General features: G+C 40.6%; 1 protein-coding gene across 1 annotated transcript; it reads right to left on the reverse strand.

Moving 5' to 3' along the window:
* Window positions 1-166: 166 nt before the first annotated feature.
* On the reverse strand, window positions 167-17,097 carry gzf2 (GDNF inducible zinc finger protein 2). The gene is made up of 7 exons (XM_008115242.3): window positions 16,940-17,097; window positions 10,658-11,911; window positions 7,452-8,354; window positions 5,844-5,938; window positions 5,366-5,533; window positions 3,921-4,078; window positions 167-2,672 (listed from the first exon to the last, which is right to left on the reverse strand). The coding sequence occupies exons 2-7, from the start codon at window positions 11,908-11,910 to the stop codon at window positions 2,544-2,546; spliced, it is 2,706 nt and encodes a 901-aa protein (XP_008113449.1). The 5' UTR covers window position 11,911; window positions 16,940-17,097; the 3' UTR covers window positions 167-2,543.
* Window positions 17,098-20,184: the final 3,087 nt, after the last annotated feature.

Consider the following 20,184-nt stretch of genomic DNA (forward strand, 5'->3'; position numbering starts at 1 on the left):
TGTAAGCTTAGGCATATGTAACCAAAATAATTTTAGCTTATTTAACTCCTGCTTTCTTTTCTTTTGTTCTTTGTTAAGTACCATGCGCAAGAAGTCCCAGGATGAGAATTATTGTCTTTACATAAACAAATATATTTGCGTGCATACACATTTGGTGACACTGAACTTGAATAAGTAGAGTTTATTTTGAAAATAAATTAACTTTACAAAAAATCTATTAAAAACAAACTAAACAAAGGTCTGCTATTGTCTATTGCGATGTTACATGCAGTATATATAAGCATTAGCAAATACATAAAGAGCGGATCCAAGTTTTGAAATGTGTTTCATTTGAGTGTCTGCATCCTGAAATTAAAAGTGTTCCTCCAGAGGAAGAGCAGGAAGTATTTACATGAGACTAAAGTCTCTTTCATATTGTACAATTATAGCACTTCAATACCATTTAAACTGGCATGACTGCATCCTATGGAATTTTGGGATTTATAGTTTGATGAGAGATTCAGAATGATCTCCCACAAACCTCAAATCCCAGAATTCCATAGGATGGAGCCATGGCAGTTAAAGTGGAAACAGAGTACTATAATTATGCATGGTGAAAAAGATATTGGAAAAATTTAAATATCTTTGGTGTTCCCTTCCTCATTTCCATGCTGCTTACTTAACTAAACCCTTCACAAAACACAGAGATTAATAAAATAACAAAACCAACCAATTAAACAAAATCTATTATCTAAATCAACATTTTAATATAGAAATCAACATAAAAAACAATTCAGAGTAAAATGTTAACAAAATAATAGCAATACAGTCCAGTAAGGGGAACAATTTGTTCTGAGATCTGAAACATGCTCTAAAATTGCCTGGGAAAACCAAAAGCCATTAGATGTTGAGAAGATCTTTGTGTATAGCACTGCATTATCAGTTCCCTCCCACCTCCCTGCATTAGATGAAGCAACCTTGATGGAAAAATATAGAAAGGAGGAGATCCTTCAGGTAGCCTAATCCAGCCCAAGCAATTTAGGGCTTTAAAGTTAACAATAGAAGTTTGAACATGGCCCAGAAATTGACTGATGTAAAAATCACTGATGTATCAGCCAGTCCCTAATCTTTCTTGCCTCTGGGCTATTTTCCAAGGCTGCCCTACATATAAAGCATTGCAGTGATTCATACAAATAGTTGAGTATAGATAACCACAGTTATGTCCAAGTTGTAACCACTGTAGGGCCTAAGCTGATAGAGTGCTCCAAGCCACCAAAGTGATAAGTCTCTCCAGTAATGGTTTCATTGTCAGGCGTGCCACTTAGCAGAGGGCAACACCCATGTCTGATATTAGTGGGACAGCTAACCTGCTACAGGTTTTAGAACGTTAAAGGAAACACACAAGGTGCTAAACCAGTTTTGAGGTTAGAGTTCAGCACTATAGATAGTTCTATTGAAATCTGGCCTAAAACCTGGAATGGAGTCACTGTTTCAGGCCCCCATCCCCTTTCAGGAAGCAGTGAACTTGGCAACTTGAGGCCCTTCCCCACAGTCATATAACCCAGAATATCAAGGCAGAAAATCCCACAATATCTGCCTTGAACTGGGTTATCTGAGTCCACACTGCCATATAGCCCAGTTAAAAGCAGAAAATGTGGTATTTTTTTCAGCTGTGTGGAAGAGGCCTTGGTTTACACCGTCCAATAATGTATCCCCTCAAATATCAGGGATTCATTCATCTGCTTGTCTTCTAATGTGATATGTATTTTCATTGGCTAGCAATATCCTTCAACAATCTAGACACGGCAAATGGGCTTATCTCTATGCAAATTAATAAAAGGACAAAATATATGAATAATAATAATAATAATAATAATAATAACAACAATAATATAAGATTTTATTTCTTACCCACCTCTCCTCAAGGCAAGTACAATGTAGTTAAAATACATAGATAAAACATCAATAATTAAAACACATATATTAAAGGACACAGACATAAGATTAAAAGACATAATCTTTCATACCAATACAATATTAATGTAAAACTCATAGTTTGAAATTGACTGGGTGGGCCTGTTGAAAAAGAGAGGTCTTTAACTGTGTTTGAAATTCTGACAGCTCATTTAGCTGTCAAATTTTCTTCCAGCAGGTCATTCCAGTCTTGGGACAGTCAATAAAAAGGTCCTCTGGGTGAATGTTGCCAGTTGGGTTTTGGCTGGATGGAGTAAATATCCCCCAGAGGACCGAAGGGGTGGATTATATGGGAGAATGCGATCCTGTAGGTAATCCGGACCCAAACCACGTAGGGCTTTAAAGGTTAAAACCAACACTTTTTACATTGTCCAGAAACTAAATGGTAGAGTGACTCTAATCTGGGTGTGATATGTTCACTCCTAGACATTTCCATAACGAATCTGGCTGGCCATGTGAGATTACTGTACCCTAATGGTTTATACTTATATATATGTAAGGGAATGGTCAAGGCTTCTCAAACTACTATTGCATGAGATGTGCTCTACTTTTTTCACACTAGTGCTCTCGGGTTTATAAGGTTTACCATGTCAATCAGACCAAACTGGAGTGGAATCCTCTTTTGAATTAGACAAGGTCTCTATTTTGGACCAGTTATGGTCTTTTTTGGCAGTAAGGTCTATTAAGAAACTCCTCCAGTGAGCATTCCGATCATGGACCTGCAGCAGGGAAAATAAACACAAAAACATATTTTTATGAATGCATTTCTGTTTATGCTAAACATAAAAACCTTCTAAAATAGTAACATACTTCCTAATAACCAGAAAGCTTTCAAAATGGTGTCAACACCAAAGGATTATTGGACTCAACAAATGTGCATGTTTTCAAGAAGAAACATTCAAAATTCAGAACCTGATCTTGCATTCTGAATTTAACTGCAATGAAGCAAGGAGATTACATTTACCAAAAAGTTGAGCCTCTTTGAACACTCCTTTCATTAATAATATTAGAATCTCTGCTGTGCCCAACATAAGAGAATGGGGAAATCTAGAAGAAGCTGGTCAGCATTTACTCCAACTGCAATTACAGTAGAGTCTCGCTTATCCAACGCAAACGGGCTCGCAGAACATTGGATAAGTGAATATGTTGGATAACAAGGAGAGATTAAGGAAAAGCCTATTAAACATCAAATTAGGTTATGATTTAACAAATTAAGCACCAAAACATGTTATACAACAAACCTGACAGAGAAAGTAGTTCAGTACGCAGTAATCTATGTAGTAATTACTGTATTTACGAATTTAGCACCAAAATATCACAATGTATTGAAAACATTGACTACGAAAATGCGTTGGATAATCCAGAACGTTGGATAAGCGAGTGTTGGATAAGTGAGACTCTACTGTAAGTGGAATTTAAGGTGCTGTTGATTTCAATGTAACTGAAGGGTGTGACTGAGGTCCCTTCTACCCTGCCCAATAGCCCAGGATCTGATCCCAGATTATTTGATTTAAACTGGATTATATGAGTCTCCACTGCTAGATAATCTGGGATAAGATGATAATCTGGGATCAGATCCTGGAATAGAGGGACACTGCGGAAGGGGCTTCACTTCTCCTGGAACTGAAAAGCTCCTTCAGTGCAGCTGCAATGGTTTTAGGAGCAATATATTGTGAAGACAATGTGAGATCCTTCTTTCCAGAGCTTGTAAGACAGGGACAGATAACACATGGTTTAAGTATCTCCTGCGCTTCTGTGGAGCTTTCCACAATTTCCCATTTGCCCTCCAGAAATCACTGATGAGTGTTTTATTGGTTTGGCAGTTATGCCTTTGGTTTCCCTTTCATAACAATGTGCCACACAACACGTATTGATGGAGGAAGGAGAAGAGATTTGATTTTTAGGTACTACAAGCTTTTTCAAGATCCCAATAAACCCTCAGGGCATTAAGATACTAGAGAACATACCAAGACGTGTCTTCTCAAGGTAGACATATCTGTGAATGTTCGTTCACAAGCCCTACATTTGTATGGCTTTTCACCAGTGTGAATCCGCTGGTGGCGCCTCAGGGCTCCTTGCTGAGTAAATGTCTTTCCACACTGCTCACAGAAATAAGGAGGGGTCTCTGGAAATAAAAAAACATGTCACACTTCATAAGGGTGAGAGCGTCTCTCTGAAATCTCTGCATTATTTTTAGGAAGTAGTTTTATTCTGTTTTTCAACTGATGTCAACTGAGTGACATTAAGAGAAATAAATAACATGTAAGAAAAGCAATAAACTCCTTTGGATCCTTTACAGTTATCCTTTGGAGTCACAAATATGTTCTGAATGTGAGACCATTTTCACGCCAAGCCCCTTTTTACTAGTTTACAACACAGTGGACAAAATGTGCTCCACTGTGTCCACTCCCCCCCCCCCCCCGCCCCACTGGACGCCTCAGGGATAAACAATATTTTGCCTCTAAATCCTCTCTAGTCCCTATTCCAGTTAAGCCTATAAGATTATCTCTTCGCAACAGGGGGTTATTATTATTTTTACTGTTGTCGTTGTTGTTGTTGCTGTTAGGGGGCTAGCCCTACAAGTCCCTGTGGTTCCTCATCCTTCAACTCCTATTTACAGCCTCAGCCTCCCTTGAAAAAATTTTTTGGCACCTCAGAGCTGTTCCCTGAATGCCTTCATCTTCTGCAATCACCTCACAGAATCACAAATTTGGAAAGGATCATATGGACTATTGAATACAACCCTCTGGTTTGGATCTCCAGCTAAAGCATCCTAGGATAGAGATGTCCAGTCTCTTCTTGAAAACATACTGAAAAGAAGACCTCAGCACTTCTCTTTGCAACGATTTCCATTGTCAAACTGCTCTTATCTCTCCCTGCTTTCAAAGAGGAACATGTGGTAATTTTGTTTGTCTGTTCATTTATTAAGTAAATAGCTTTGCCTTCACTCTAACACAGGATCCAATGGTGTGATCCTTTGTAGGGCAACTCTTTGTAGCTGACCTAGTGCACATTCTAGTAATGCCATCTACTACAAAGCTAGAATGAAAGATGCATAGTATACATAATCTTTCTGCCTCGCTCAGCATCTTAATGAAGGAAGATTATATGTACTATTTATCTTCAATATGTGGTTTATTTTACTTGCAAGCCTATTTGGCCCATTGTCTTACACGTTGCCCATCTACATACTTTACACTTTATGATGACAAAATGACTAACAATTTCTGTTGAAACAGTCCACAAAAATGGCCTCGCCTAGCCTATGCCTTTCCTAATCTTTGGACCACCAGTCCCACCATCCCTTCTACTGCTTGTGCTGCCCAGGAGTTGTAGCTCAAACTTTTGATGGGCACCATATTGTGCATCTTTCTCCTCCATTTTCCCCCATTTCCCATTCAGCACTCATTACCTGCATGGACATTACTGTGCTGGGCCAGTGAAGCTCTCAGACCAAAGCTTTTCCCACACACATCACATTTATATGGCTTGGCTCCCATGTGGCAGCGCTTGTGGCATTTCAAATATTCATTGGTAGAAAAATGCTTTCCGCACACATCACATCGGAAGAGACGCTCTCCTGAAAAAGGAAGGAATGAATAATTTTGGTTACAGTGTTATTCTATTTCATTCTATAGGAGAGTTTCAAAAACAACTGAGGATATCTTTTTTTCCACTTTTTCGCTAAGGCACTTTAATTTCTTTTTTCTCCTTGGATATATAATTTGGAGCTGTTTCAGTAATATTTACACACTTTTCTTTGTATAATATCTTGCAAAGTCAGCTATACAATCTAGGGATTGGCTTGTTGGAACCCATAAAAGCCAGAATAATGAGACATGTATAGCTTTGTCATTTGCCAAATTTAGGGAATGGATTCAAAGGCTTACCTGTATGCGTTCTCTTGTGACTATTAAGCTTGCCTTTATCAATAAAGCATGCCCCGCAGTCCTCACAGATATAAGGCTTTTCCCCTGTATGGGACCTATATTAAAGAAAGTTTGAAGGTACTGGTGAATACATCTCACTTGTAGTATTTCCTAGTGAGTGGCTAATTAAATATACTTTCCCAAAATCCCTTAACATTTGCAAAGCAACAGATAGTACTGAAAGGGCTCAAAGGGTATTGATTCAGCTGGAGATTTGAACGAAATTATCCTTAGCCTTTTTATAGACCACCTTTTTTATGGGTAATGCAATACGAAAGGTATATGGAAAACTTAAGATGAAATCTTCAGTTAACAAAAGAAAGCTAGCTAACTTCTTTGTTCCTTTTTAATGCAACTACTATAGAAGTTGTTTATAAACCATGGAACAGAATAATAGCTGGAAAGACAGTATCAAGGGAAAGAAAAGACTTCTACCAATGTATGAAAAATCCCCAATAAAACAAATGTTGCTGTAATGTTGGTTACACACACACACACACACACACACACACAATCGTTTTATGGCACTACTGTTGTTTTGGTATGTCTTCAAGTCATTATCAATGTATATCGACCCCAAAGAACCTGTGTGGGGTTTTCTTGGCAAGATTTGTCCATGGCTGTTCTTTGAGGCTGAGAGAGTTTGACTTATCCGAGATCACTCAGTGGGTTTCATGGCCATATGGGGATTTGAACCCTGTTCTTCTCAAATCACTACATCATGCTAGTTCAATGCCTTTGTTAGGCTAATAAATAAGAGGCAAAATAGTCTACAGCTTTTAAGAAATTCAGGTTTTTTTCCATCAAACAAAACCAAGCATGGAATGAAAAACGGGTCGGGATGAATGGATCTTAAAGTTATGTTGTCCACATGCTGCCATCTTGAGTAATTGGAAAGCAATGTCTACTGACTCATAAATGGGGTTCATTAGTAGACCTGATGATTTTAGTTGTGCATGAAACTTCTCCTTGGTTTGTTAAGAAATAGAAAGGCAACACACAACCTATATATTCAGAATATGTTTATCAAACAAGCTAAATAATGTTGCCCTGGGCCTGGCCAGAGGAAGGACAGCAAACTCGGGTTGTACTGTCCGCTTCTCAGGAAGAACACCATAACAAATGAGAAACCAACCTGGCCCCCATGTATTGGCCAGAGAAGGAACTTTGCTTTCTCCTCTCCAATTTTTTTAAAATTGTATTTGTCATCTTGTGAGTTTGTGGTCAGGGAATTACTTCTTTTTCTGTGTCCATAGAACATTGATAAAACATTAAGCACTTCATAAACATAAATATCATCTTTAAGCTGATGCACACTTGATTTTCACTTTATCATTCAGTTCCGTAATGTATGGCCAGAATAACTTGCAAAGAACTCTCAAAAGTGGCAAATCACAAATAGAGAACAGTGAGCTTCTAGATGGTGTTAAACTGCAACTCGTATTATTCGCCTTTGACTGACTAGGACCAATACGAGTTGCACTCTAACAGCATTTGGAGTCACAGATTGCCTGCCCTTACAGTGGATGCATTCAGAAGGGGAGGAAGATGAGACAGTAAAAGGCTGACCTGGTGTGAATCGTGAGCTGTGAAGGTTGAGCAAATCTTGAGCAGCAAATGGTGCACTGATACGGCTTCTCTCCTGTGTGGGTCCGCATGTGGAATACCAGTGCAGTTCTGGAACTAAGGATCTTTCCGCAGACCGAACAGAGGGGACGCTTCACCCTCCCTTCGTGTTTCCGGATGTAATGCGTCCTCACATCCCTCTTCCTTTTAAAGGTGGCGTCACAGAGGGTGCATGAAAACTGCCTGTCTTCTGTGTGGACGCAGGCTCGGTGCTCTTTACAGCTGTTGTAACTCGCAAAGGACTTGTTACAAATTTCGCACTGGTAGGCTTTTCCAGGCAAGGAATTATGGACATCTTTGCAGTGGTCGACATATTTCTTCCGCGATGTGAATGTCTCGGCACACTTGGTACAAGTTATAACATAGGCAGATTTTTTCACTGGTTTGTCTTGGTTTGTCTTCCTCACCATGTCATCTACATCTGATTTGTTTTCTTCTGCATCTAGATAATCTGAATCATCGTCAATGTTAGCTGAAGACATTTCATCACTCTCATGGCTGCCATCCCATTCTTCTTCACAGTCCCCTTCTCCTTCAACACTGCCTTCTACAACCACAGTCACATCTTCATCACTTTTAATACTCATTTCAGCAGAGTCCTCTGGGCTTCCTTCTTTATTGCCAGAGTCCATTTTCATAGCTGGTGAATTCCTACATTCTCCCTCAGGTACCTGAGTGTCTTTGCCCACAATTAATCTTTGCAAGACTGTACTTGCTACCTCATGCGCTGCTTTGCTATTCATGCCTGTTTCACCATCTTTCACCACATTGTCTCTCTTTGTTGGTGGGGCTATCATCCAGTAACCTGAAAGGGGTTTCCTGTCTTGCCTGGACTCATGTATTTTTCTGTTGGGGACAAAGTTATGAGATGATGAAATGAGATTATGATGATGGCGATGAAGAGGATTAAAATAATAATGCTAACAATAATAGTAGTAGTAATAATGTAAAAACCAGGTTTTCTGTGTCCAAATCAAGTCCACAAATAATCTACATATTAAGTCATGGGAATATTCTGATTGCACTGAAAAAAACTTCTCAGGCAAAATTTTATATCCCCTTAACCTAGAAATAGGAACCATGAAGTTCAACAGGACTGACTTTTGAGAAAACATGAATAGGAATTCCTGTGGTCCTGCCACGGCTTTTTTTCCAGTGGAAAACTAAAGCTTATCTTTTTCTAGTTAGCATTTTTTTCAGGCATGACCTTTTGAAATAATGTTCTTCATCCCTGCTTTTTAATGCCCTAATCTGTTATTTCTTAACTTTGTTTTGTAATATGTAGTCAACTGATTTCTTAGAAGCATACCAAATTGTTCAGTCAGCCCTCCACACTAGTTGGGATTAGGGATGCAGAATTCCCCACAAAAGTAGAACACGTATTTCAAAAACCCTACCATCTTTTTTTTTTACCAGAAAGAGGACTTCTTTAGGAATCTCTCAGTCCTCCAGCGTGACTCTATGGTCAACTTTCAGTGGAAGTTCGGACAAGACAGGAAACTATGATATTTCTATCAGTGGAGTTGCCCCTTTCCCTTTGCAATCCAAAACCAGCCCTTTTCAGAGAGTCAATTATGCAGTGCAGAAAGGGGGGGGGGGGGGGAGAAAGTTCTATAATGTTAGCAGCCATTCACTTGCTCACCATTGGATGCAGACCACTATACGTTATCTATTGCATTTTATATCTTTTGTTTTATATTAATTTAAGTATTGCCCAGCTATACATTTTCTAATAGGAGAAATCATAAAACTGTAAATCTAACAATGAGAATTCGTAAAATGCATACATGGGTAAGGCTGGGTACATAAGCTAGTTATTAGTAAATGGTTGCCTTGACTAAGGCCCCTTCCACACAGCTGAATAAAATCCTACATTATCTGCTTTGAACTAGAATATATGGCAATGTGGACTCAAATAATCCAGTTCAAGGCAGATATTGTGGGATTTTCTAGCTTTATATTCTGGGTTATATGGTTGTGTGGAAGGGCCCTGAGTCACAATCCCTCAGCTCTGAGTCACACTTTCAGCCTTAGAAAAAGGTGCAGACAATGCCCTTTAAAATAAATTGCTGCCTGGAGTAAGTCACATTTTTTTTACCTTGAGTCACACGTTTTCAGCCTCAGTAGAGGTTTGCCATCACCTCTCTTTTTAAAATATGTTTTCATACATCAATTGCTTCCTTGACTGTTGAAGAAGTTGAAGAAGTAGTAGCCATGACCCCCTTGTTGAGTGTTTTCATGGCCTAGCCATCTAAATGGCACCAGATCCCACCTTTTCTTGGAAGTCATAGTCTCTCAGCCTCAGAGAAAGTTTTCCATTTTATTTTTGGCTCTTTCTTTTCTCCCTCCCTCCCTATCTATATATTGTCCTCTTGTGGTCGCATCTGAACACTGCATACACACATACCAATAGATCAGTAGCTAATCATTTCTATGTATATACTGCCAATAATTACTTTTGGGGGCCCTCAATCCAAAATCAGTTGGGGTTTGTAGTTACAACCCACCAATTATTTTAATTTGGGTAATGAAGGGTATGTGTGCTCAGTTTGGTCCAGATGCAACAAGCCAGGTAGTGCAAACCAACCAACCAACATACATACTTTGACTTATATATATGGATTTTATAGAAAAGGATAGAAATTCTGAAAACAGATAAAATAAAATTTCATTTCAAAAAGTCTTGTTATTGGGACTAATCAAAATTGTGAACCATTTTAGGACCTTGTCCCAAGCAGCATCACTAAATAAAAAGCCCCAAGGAATGTATATAGCAATTCAGAGAACTGAAATGTTATGGGTCAGTTTGTACAAGTTGCTTCTAAAAAGCATGGTAGATTTGACTGCTTAGAAAAATATGTTTTGTTTGCTGCCCACAAGTTGTCTGGACTCAGATACAGAAGAAACCTAATTAATTCAAGAGCAGTGATAATACTGTATTTAAGTTACATGAGTTTGACCTGCAAAGTATCCTTTATACTAGTATTTGCTCAATACTGTAAAACAAAAGAAACCAGAAACTGAAAATTCTGTCAAATCATATTTTATGAATTTCTGTTGTCAGGACGTAATATATACTATCAAAGAGACAGGGATAAAGAAAAACCTGCCATTCCATATGATGAAATAAACACATTAAAAAGCATTACCTTACATGAGTATTAAAGGCAGATCTCTGAGCAAACCTCGCTGGGCAGTATTGACACTGGTATGGTTTTTCTCCCGTGTGTGTTCGAATGTGAACTGTGAGTCCAGTTCTGGAGCTGATAATCTTGTCGCAGTATGGACACCGCTGAGGATTTCTTTTCTTTTCATGCACCCTCCGGATGTGGTCGTTCACGTCCTTCTGCCGTTTAAACCTTTTGTCACACAGCAAGCAGGGGAAGCATTGCTCACTGTTGTGAACAGTGAGCTTGTGTTGCCGCAGGTTCTGGGAACTGGCAAAGAGCTGATCACACATATTGCAACTGTGCTTCACAACCACGTGTATGTCATGTTCCAGCTCCATGTGCGATTGATACTGCTTGGCAAAAGGGAAGGAGCGATTGCACTGGTCACATGCATATATTTCAGACAAGGCCTCTGATACATTGTGTGTTGTCTTCCCGAATTTGGTTTCCTCATGAACCCCCTTTTGGCCAGGCATTATCCTGTTTAGAACAATAACGGCTTCTTTCAAGACCACCTGGTTTGCTGAAGGGTGGTTGATCTTGTTTTCCTCTTTGCTGGTGTCAATTATGATGGGATCTTGGAGAAGGTCTGCCTCGTTGAGACCAGTTGTGGTTGCCATCTCATCTTCAGATTTCACAAGAGCCGTCTCTTCTTCAGAAGAATGTTCAGCTTTGCCTTCATTATTATCCCAGCTCGTTGATAGTTTTGCATGCTTCTTCCTATCCCAAAGGTTCTTCTTCATAGGTGCTGACAAAATGTGGGGCGGCTCAGTCTGTTCGGTTTGACTCCAACCAGTTTTACATCTTCTCAAAGGGACACTCAAATCTGAGTCACCATCTGCGTTCTTCATTTCTTCCAACACAGTAAGCAGATCCTGGCATTCAAATCTTTCGGCAACCTCTTTTATCTGTTGCAATCCGTCTGCTTCAATTTCTACTTCCGTCGTGTAGACAAACCTTAGGAAGGAGGCAAATGCTTCAGCATGAACATCCTGGAGGGTTACCTCGCAATCCTTGGCATTCAGCATCTCATCGCTGAGAAAGAGGCATTTAAAGTAATTGCTGGAAGCTGCTAAGACAGCCTTGTGAACAAAAAATTCCTCCTGCATTCCTGGCTGGTCTGTGTGTATTCTCACATCACAGAAGTGGCCAAACTGATAAAGGGAATGCAATGATCTCAGGAGATTGGAAGCAGCAACATTCGATTTCATCAAGACCTTCTTTGTCTCCATCCTATCAAACAAAGAAAATGTGCATTAAGAGAAGCTGAGCTGGCTTGAATTATCCTAATTAAAGTCATTTTTGAACATGGAATTTCACACATGAGGATTTATTGAACCTGATCCAGCTTTTGGGAATTTAGAGGATCTCACGATCCATAAAAATTAGACCAATGACATATATCTTTCTAGTCAGAAATAAACATCATTAAAGTAAATAGAATTGTTTTTTAGATATGGAAGTACCATATATGACTTAGGTGTTAGGACACACTTGTTTGTGTATTTAATTGCATATTGCCCCACTAATATCAATGTGGCTTACTTCTGAGCACATATAAGATTGTTTTTGTATTCTAACAAGGCGTATTGGGAGACATTTAAGCATAATTCAAATCCATGAGATTCAGCAAGACCAGGTTTTATTGAAAAGTCATGTAGCATCCCTCTAAGCCAGTGGTTCTCAATCTGGGATCTCCAGGTGTTTTGCCCTTTAACTTCCAGAAAATCCTAACAGCTGTAAACTAGCTGGGATTTTTGGGATTTGTAGGCCAAAACACCTGGGGACCCACAGGCTGAGGACCATTTCTCTAAGCCATATTTTTATTTAATGGTTTGTTATTATTTTATGTGAATGGATCTAGTTTCATCTCACTGTTTGGAAGTTCATAGGATAGAAGTGAAGGCAGGGAAGAAAGAAGGGATTTTTGATCCATACAGCAGAGAATAATTCTAACCTACATATAGTTTACACTAGTGGTAGTATTAGGTAGCAAATGCAAATTTGAATATCCCTCTTTAATAATGTGCCCATGCTTATATAAAAAAGCAGTATACCAAGGAAACATGCTGGTGACTCCTTTCCAAGTTTCAGACTTTTCACAGTGGGCCCTTGGTATCCTCTAGTTCCAGAAAACCCACCCCCCATTGATACTGAAACCCACGGATGACCAAATCCCATCATAGTAAAATTGTGTCTCTTACATTTTGTATTTTTGGAGGAATATTTTCAAGTCATAGATGGTTGAACACATGGATAAATCCAGTGAAATGTTGATTATACAAAGATACTTTTTCTGTTTGTTTTTTTTTAAACAAACCAGCTTCTTGGCTACAATGTGAGACAAACCATCCAAGGGAAGCTCAAAACTTTGGACCCTTTTTGTTGTGTGTGAGATGCAGTGAGATAGATGAATGCTGTTGAAGAAAGTGGTTTCTCTGTGCACATAAGACATCCTGGAACCAGTTCGAAGCCTGGATAGTGAGGACACAAGCCACAGATACATGTTAATGACTTTCTTTCACATGCTTTTGGGGAAGTTTATTGTCTGGCTGTCAAAATTTGAAGTTAGCATGGAACTGCATTGAATAGTGAGTGCAGGTGGGGCCTAGGAGAAGCTGCAGAGAGGTTAATAAAACCTTCCCAAATTGAGAAGGAAACAAAGGAAGGAGCAAATGTGTGTCTGAGGCCCCTTCTATGCCATATAAAATCCAGAGTATCTGCTTTGAACTGGATCATATGGCAGTGTAAACTCATATAATCAAGTTCAAAGCAGATAATGTGGATTGTCTGCTTTGATAATCTGGATTATATGGCAGTGTAGAAGAGGCCTAGGTCACATGTGTGCATCACATATTACTCGTCCCTTGCAATATAAACTGCTATATAACAGCGATGACAGTGTTGGTGGTGTGTGTGCTAAATTAGCAAAGAGACTGAGCCTTGAAACTACCATGTTTCTCTGAAAATAAGACCAGGTCTTACATTAATTTTTGCTCCAATTTTTTTTATCATGTCAGAAGCGAATTGAGACCATACTACAAGTCGCTTCTGGTGTGAATCGGCCATCTGAAAGGACGTTGTACAGGGGGTGCCCGGATGTGTTGCCATCCTGCTGGGAGGCTTATCTCATGTCCCCGCATCGGAAGCTAGGGCTGATGGATGGAGCTCACCCAGTCTTGCGGATTCGAATAGCTAACCTTCAGGTCAACAGTTCAGCCAGCAGTAGGGTTAATCCATAGTTGGAATGAATTAAAGTCTGTTTTAATAAGCGAAAGAAAAAAAACGCTCAAAAAATTCATGATCATTATAAAAATTATACAATTAGTCATGAATCAATTTAGTAAATTATGAATATTTAGGATACTCTTAACAATAAGGATATTTACTATCTTGGAAAATATTTCCACCCAGTAATTATTCTGGTTTTACAATCTGTAATTTTTTTCATGTACAAATATCAGTGCTTATTTGTGTACAACAACCTACATTGATTCATTTTTTAAAAAACTACATTTATTCATGTACAAAAATCTACCTTTCTTTGTATACATAAACCTACATTTATTCATATACAGCGACCTACATTAATTTATTTAATGTATCTACAATTTTGTACAAAAATCTGCATTTATTTGTGTAGATTTATTCAAATACAGTCATGTCATCTTCCTCCGGAATGTTGCCATAATGTTATGCTGATAATATAATTTATGTACTATTATTTATCATATATTATTATTATTTTATAAGTCCACATGTCAGCCATGTGTTGCATGGGATATTCTACCAGTACATGCCTCCATTTGGGGGGTTCTTCCACACAGTCATATAACCCAGAATATCAAGGCAGAAAATCCCGCAATATCTGCTTTGAACTGGGTTATCCGAGTCCACAATGCCACATATTCTAGTTCAGGGGTCCCCAAACTTTTTAAACAGGGGGCCAATTCACGGTCCCTCAGACCGTTGGAGGGCCGAACTATAGTGGGTTTTTTTTTAACTATGAACAAATTCCTATGCACACTGCACATATCTTATTATGAAGTAAAAAAACAAACAAAAAGGGAACAAATACAGCCTCAATGTTAATCATCATCATCATCAAAATAATGAGGGTTTGGAAGAGACCCCTTGGGCCATCTAGTCCAAACCCCTTTTGCTTTTGTGCAACAAAACATAATCAAAGCACCCCTGACAGTCACTCAATAATAATAATAATAATAATAATAATAATAATAATAATAATAATAATAATAATAATAATGGGATCTGCGCACATCATCCGAAAATACATCACACAGTCCTAGACACTTGGGAAGTGTTCGACTTGTGATTTTGTGATACGAAATCCAGCATATCTTGTTTGCTGTGTCATAATAAAATAATAATAATAATAATAATAATAATAATAATAATAATAATAATAATAATAATAAATCACACAGTCCTAGACACTTGGGAAGTGTTCGACTTGTGATTTTGTGATACGAAATCCAGCATATCTATCTTGTTTGCTGTGTCATACAATGATAGTAATAATGATAGTCAAGGAAGGAGTGCACGGCGGCAGCGGCGGGAAAGGGGCGCGCAGGGCGAGTGAGGAGGCAGGGAAGGTGAGTGGCTTTCTCTCCTCGCTCGCACCGCGCACTCCTTCCTTGACAGTGGCGGCAGGAAAGGAGTGCGCGGGGCGAGCGAGGCGAGAAAGGTACTCGCCTTCCCTGCCTCCTCGCTCGCCCTGCGCGCTCCTTCGCTGGCAGCGGCGGGAAAGGAGCGCGCGGGGCGAGCGAGGAGGCAGGGAAGGTGAGTGGCTTTCTCTCCTCGCTCGCCCCGCGCACTCCTTCCTCGACAGCGGCGGCGGGAAAGGAGTGCATGGGGCGAGCGAGGGGAGAAAGGCACTCAACTTCCCTGCCTCCTCGCTCACCCTGCATGCTCCTTCCTCGGCGGCAGTGGCAGCAGAAAAGGTGCATGTGGGGCGAGGGAGAAGGGAAAGTCCTTTTCCTCTTTCTCCTTGCCACACACACCTTTCTTGGCAGAGGAGGAGGGAGCTACCGCCCCGCGGGCCAGATAAATAGCTCCGACGGGCCGCATGTGGCCCGCGGGCCGTAGTTTGGGGACCCCTGTTCTAGTTCAAAGCAGATAATGTGGTATTTTATTTGGCAGAGTGGAAGGGGCCCTAGCCCGCTGCAAGAATCATGCTGGGCCTTAGCTCCCTTCCACACTGCCCTATATCCCAGGATCTGATCCCAGATTATCTACTTTGAACTGGATTTTGAGGTCCCTTCTACAGGCCCTTCCACACAACCCAGAATATCATATAACCCAGAATATCAAGGCAGAAAATCCCACAATATCTGCTTTGAAGTGGGTTATCTGAGGCCCCTTCCACACAGCTGAACAAAATCCCAGATTATTTGCTTTGAACTGGGATATAGGGCAGTATAGACTCATATAATCAAGTTCAAAGCAGATAATGTGGACTGTCTGCTTTGATGTTCTGGAACAAAAGCACATAATCTGGGATCAGATCCTGGCATATAGGGCAGTGTGGAAGGGGCCTTATTTTCTGGTTAAACGTTGTTTTGGGAGGGAAACAGGGTATACTCATTTGAGGCCGGGGGCCTTTCCACACAGACATATAACCCAGAATATCATGGTAGAAAATCTCACAATACCTGCTTTGAACTGGGTTGTCTGGAGTCCACACTGCCCTATACTCCAGTTCTAAGCAGATAATTTGGGATGTTATTCAGCTGTGTGGAAGGGGCCTGGGCCTACAGTGCCTTATAATCCAGGTTCAGAATGTGGGTTACAAGGATTTTAATCACAGATGGATATAATCCCAATGTGAGAAGGGCCTATCACCCAGGTCAGTGCAGTCAATCCACCTTCTGCAACTGGGGGCCCTTCAACACAGCTGAATAAAAGCCCACATTTTGTGCTTTGAACTGGGATATATGGCAGTGTGGTCTCAGATAACCCAGTTTAAAGCAGATATTGTAGGATTTTCTGCCTTGATGTTCTGGGTTATATGGCTGTGTGGAAGGGCCCCAGATGACAGGGCCATAAATAAAGTGTAGGCCCAGCCTTAAAGGCGCTGCCCTTGAGATCAGCCACGGCGTCCATAGAAAGCGCCCCGTGGAGACAAAGCGGGGGAGCGGCGTGGTCCAGGCCCCTCCCTCGCCTCCTGCCTCTCTCTGCTCTTCGCGAAGGGATGCTGGGCTGCCTAGTCCTAGTCCCGATCCTTGGCCCGGCGCTTACCTCTTCGCCTCCACTGGGGCGACACAGCCAAGCAACAGAAAGGGATCCTCTCCAAGGAGCAGCCAGGAACCTTTTTTTTCTGGACGCGGCCCCTTTATGCTGCGTCTATGATGCTCCCGAGTGCAAGAGCGGTCAGACGCCCTTCCGCCCGGAAGTGACGCTCCCGGTCGCCATGTTTAACGTGGACTAAGGGCAGCTCTTCCTGGTCTTTGTTTCTTCTTCATGTTTCGTCGGAACTCAGGCGTGGGGTGGGCCTGCTTTTCCACAGGCTGTCAAACCAAGGCAGCTTGACACCACTTGGATCTGCCCTGGCTCAAGGCTATGGGATCATGGGAGCTGTAATTTCACATCTTCAGAAACCTCCTCTGCTAAACAGGGCTGGTGCCTCGCCAAACTGCAACTCCTAGTATCCCGTAGCTATAAGCCATGTCACTTTAAGGCCCCCTCTACACTGCCATATACCGTCCAGATGATCTGCTTTGAACTTGATTATATGAGAGTGTAGACCAGGCATAGGCAAACTTGGGCCTTCCAGGTGTTTTGGACTTCAACTCCCACCATTCCTGACAGCCTCAGGCCCCTCAGAAAGGAGCCTGAAACTGTCAGGAATGGTGGGAGTTGAAGTCCAAAACACCTGGAGGGCCCAAGTTTGCCTATCCCTGGTGTAGACTCTCATAATCCATTTCAAAGCCAATAATGTGGATTGTCTGCCTTGATAATATGGATTATATGGTAATGTAAAAGGCCCCCAAGACAAACTGCATTAATTCGACAGCAAACCCAAGATGGACCTACACTGCCATATAATCCAGATTATCAAAGCAGATAATCCAGGGTTTTTCAAGGCCTCTTCCACACAGCTGAATGAAATCTCCCATTTTCTGCTTTGAACTGGACTATATTGTAGTGTGGAGTCAGGGTCCTTCTGCACAGCCACATAACCCGGAATATCAAGTCAGAAAATCCCACAATACAGTAGAGTCTCACTTATCCAACACTCGGTTATCCAACGTTCTGGATTATCCAACGCATTTTTGTAGTCAATGTTTTCAATAAATAGTGATATTTTAGTGCTAGATTCATAAATACAGTAATTACTACATAGCATTACTGCGTATTGAACTACTTTTTCTGTCAAATTTGTTGTATAACATGATGTTTTGGTTCTTAATTTGTAAAACCATAACCTAATTTGATGTGTAATAGGCTTTTCCGTAATCCCTCCTTATTATCCAACATATTCGCTTATCCAACGTTCTACCGGCCCGTTTATGTTGGATAAATGAGACTCTACTGTATTTTTTCAGCTGTGTGGAAGGGGCCTTAGATGACCCAGTTCAAAGCAGATATTGTGGGATTTTCTGCCTCGATATTCTGGGTTTTATGGCTGTGTGGAAGGGCCCCCAGACTGGCCCTATAGCCCAGGATCTGGTCCCAGGTTTTCTGCTTTAAACTGCATTATATGAGTCCACACTGCCAGATCATTTGTGGTAAAGATGAGAGAGAGGGCCTTCTCTGTCGTGGCCCCCCGGCTCTGGAACTCTCTCCCCAGGGAGATCAGGCAGGCCCCTCCCCTCCTTACTTTTCGGAAGAGCCTGAAAACTGGCTCTTCCAACAGGCCTTTGGCAACTGATCTCCATAGTAAAGGATCAACCTGTTGCCTATTTTATCTTTATTGCACTTCATTTCTTTAGCCAGCAATAGTTCCTTGTGTACGCCTTCCCCAGCACTTTAATGGGAACAATAACTCTGGTATCTACCTCTCCCTGATTGTAACTGACACTTGCACTTTTTGGCCCAGTTCTTTTTGGAGCCAACCCAAGATTTTATCAGTATATTTATTGTATGTGACCTCATTTATTTTATGATTTGTTTTATTGTTGATTGACTTGTTTTATTGCTATGTTTTTATATTGTCTGATGTCTGTGCTTGGCCCCATGTAAGCCACCCCAAATCCCTTCGGGTAGATGGGGCGGGGTATAAAAATAAAATTATTATTATTATTATTATTATTATTATTATTATTATTATTATTAACAGAAAACCTGGGATCAGATCCTGGGATATAGGGCCTGTCTGGAAGGGTCCACAGATCATCCACATTGAACTGGATTATGTGAGGCCCCTTCTACACTGCCATATAAACTCCAGATTATCTACTTTGAACTGTATTATATGTCATATAATCCAGTTCAATGCAGATCATGTGGATCATTTTACTTTGATAATCTGGATTTTATATGGCAGTGTAGAAAGGGCTCACATAATCCAGTTCAATGTGGATGATCTGTGGGCCGTTCCAGACAGGCCCTATATCCCAGGACCTGATCCCAGGTTTTGTGTTTATTCCAGAAAAGGCCCATGGGCTCTTCCACACCGCCATATAACCTGCTTTAACAATATCTGCTTTGAACTGGGTTATCTAGGGCTCCTTCCACACAGCTGAATAAAATCCTATATCTGCTGTGAATTGGAATATACTGCACTGTGGACTCAACCCAGTTCAAAGCAGATATTGTGGGATTTTCTGCCTTGATATTCTGGGTTATATGATATTCTGGGTTGTGTGGAAGGGCCTGTAGAAGGGGCCCTGAGTCCACACTACCCATATAACCCAGTTCAATGTGGATTTTATGCAGCTGTGTGGAAGGGGTCTTAGTCACAGTTACTGCTCCTGCTGTTGTTTTAATCACAAAGCAGCTAGTAAAATCTGCGGATGCTGTCAAACTATATGCCTCAAGCCCGACATTGTGAACTTACATTGAGATTTACAGCTCCAAGAACTTTTCCTTTGCCACCGGAGGCTTACGAGCATGTAAAATCCATTTTGGTTCATTTACAAGGTGGAAAGTGGGCATGACATACGCTCATTTTTGAGCAGAGCAAGGACAAAAGGAAGTGCTCAAAAATTAAAGACTGCCAAGATGCAGACAGAGGAGATGCCATATGTACTATAAATTACATCTGGGGGAAGAAAAAAACAGCAACAACAACTGCTGTTAAATAATTTGCCATGAATATGTTTAGTTAAAATATAAAGCTTCGTCTGTTTTAATGAAAATTCAAGGACCGTTCCCAAGTGAACAGCCGAAGCGCTGGAATGCAGTATTTCTAGTTGGCAATAGCCCATAAAACATTCATGCTTATGTAACAGTATTAGGGTTCTTCCTTTTTTCAAAGTGAAGTTGCTATTTATTTAGTTTGATTTATGAAATATGCCTAAGTCACACTTTAGTAATACATA

Source organism: Anolis carolinensis, chromosome 1 (genome assembly GCF_035594765.1).
Source record: "Anolis carolinensis isolate JA03-04 chromosome 1, rAnoCar3.1.pri, whole genome shotgun sequence".
Taxonomy (NCBI): Eukaryota; Metazoa; Chordata; class Lepidosauria; order Squamata; family Dactyloidae; genus Anolis; species Anolis carolinensis.

What these genes read in the sequence shown, in the direction of transcription:
- gzf2 (XM_008115242.3), bottom strand. Translation starts at nt 11,910, where the DNA reads ATGGAGACAAAGAAGGTCTTGATGAAATCGAATGTTGCTGCTTCCAAT. An exon ending in CAGCTCACGATTCACACCAG is followed by an intron (nt 5,939 to 7,451) that starts GTCAGCCTTTTA and finishes TCTTTAATATAG; the next exon opens with GTCCCATACAGGGGAAAAGC. An exon ending in GCACAGTAATGTCCATGCAG is followed by an intron (nt 4,079 to 5,365) that starts GTAATGAGTGCT and finishes TTTTATTTCCAG; the next exon opens with AGACCCCTCCTTATTTCTGT.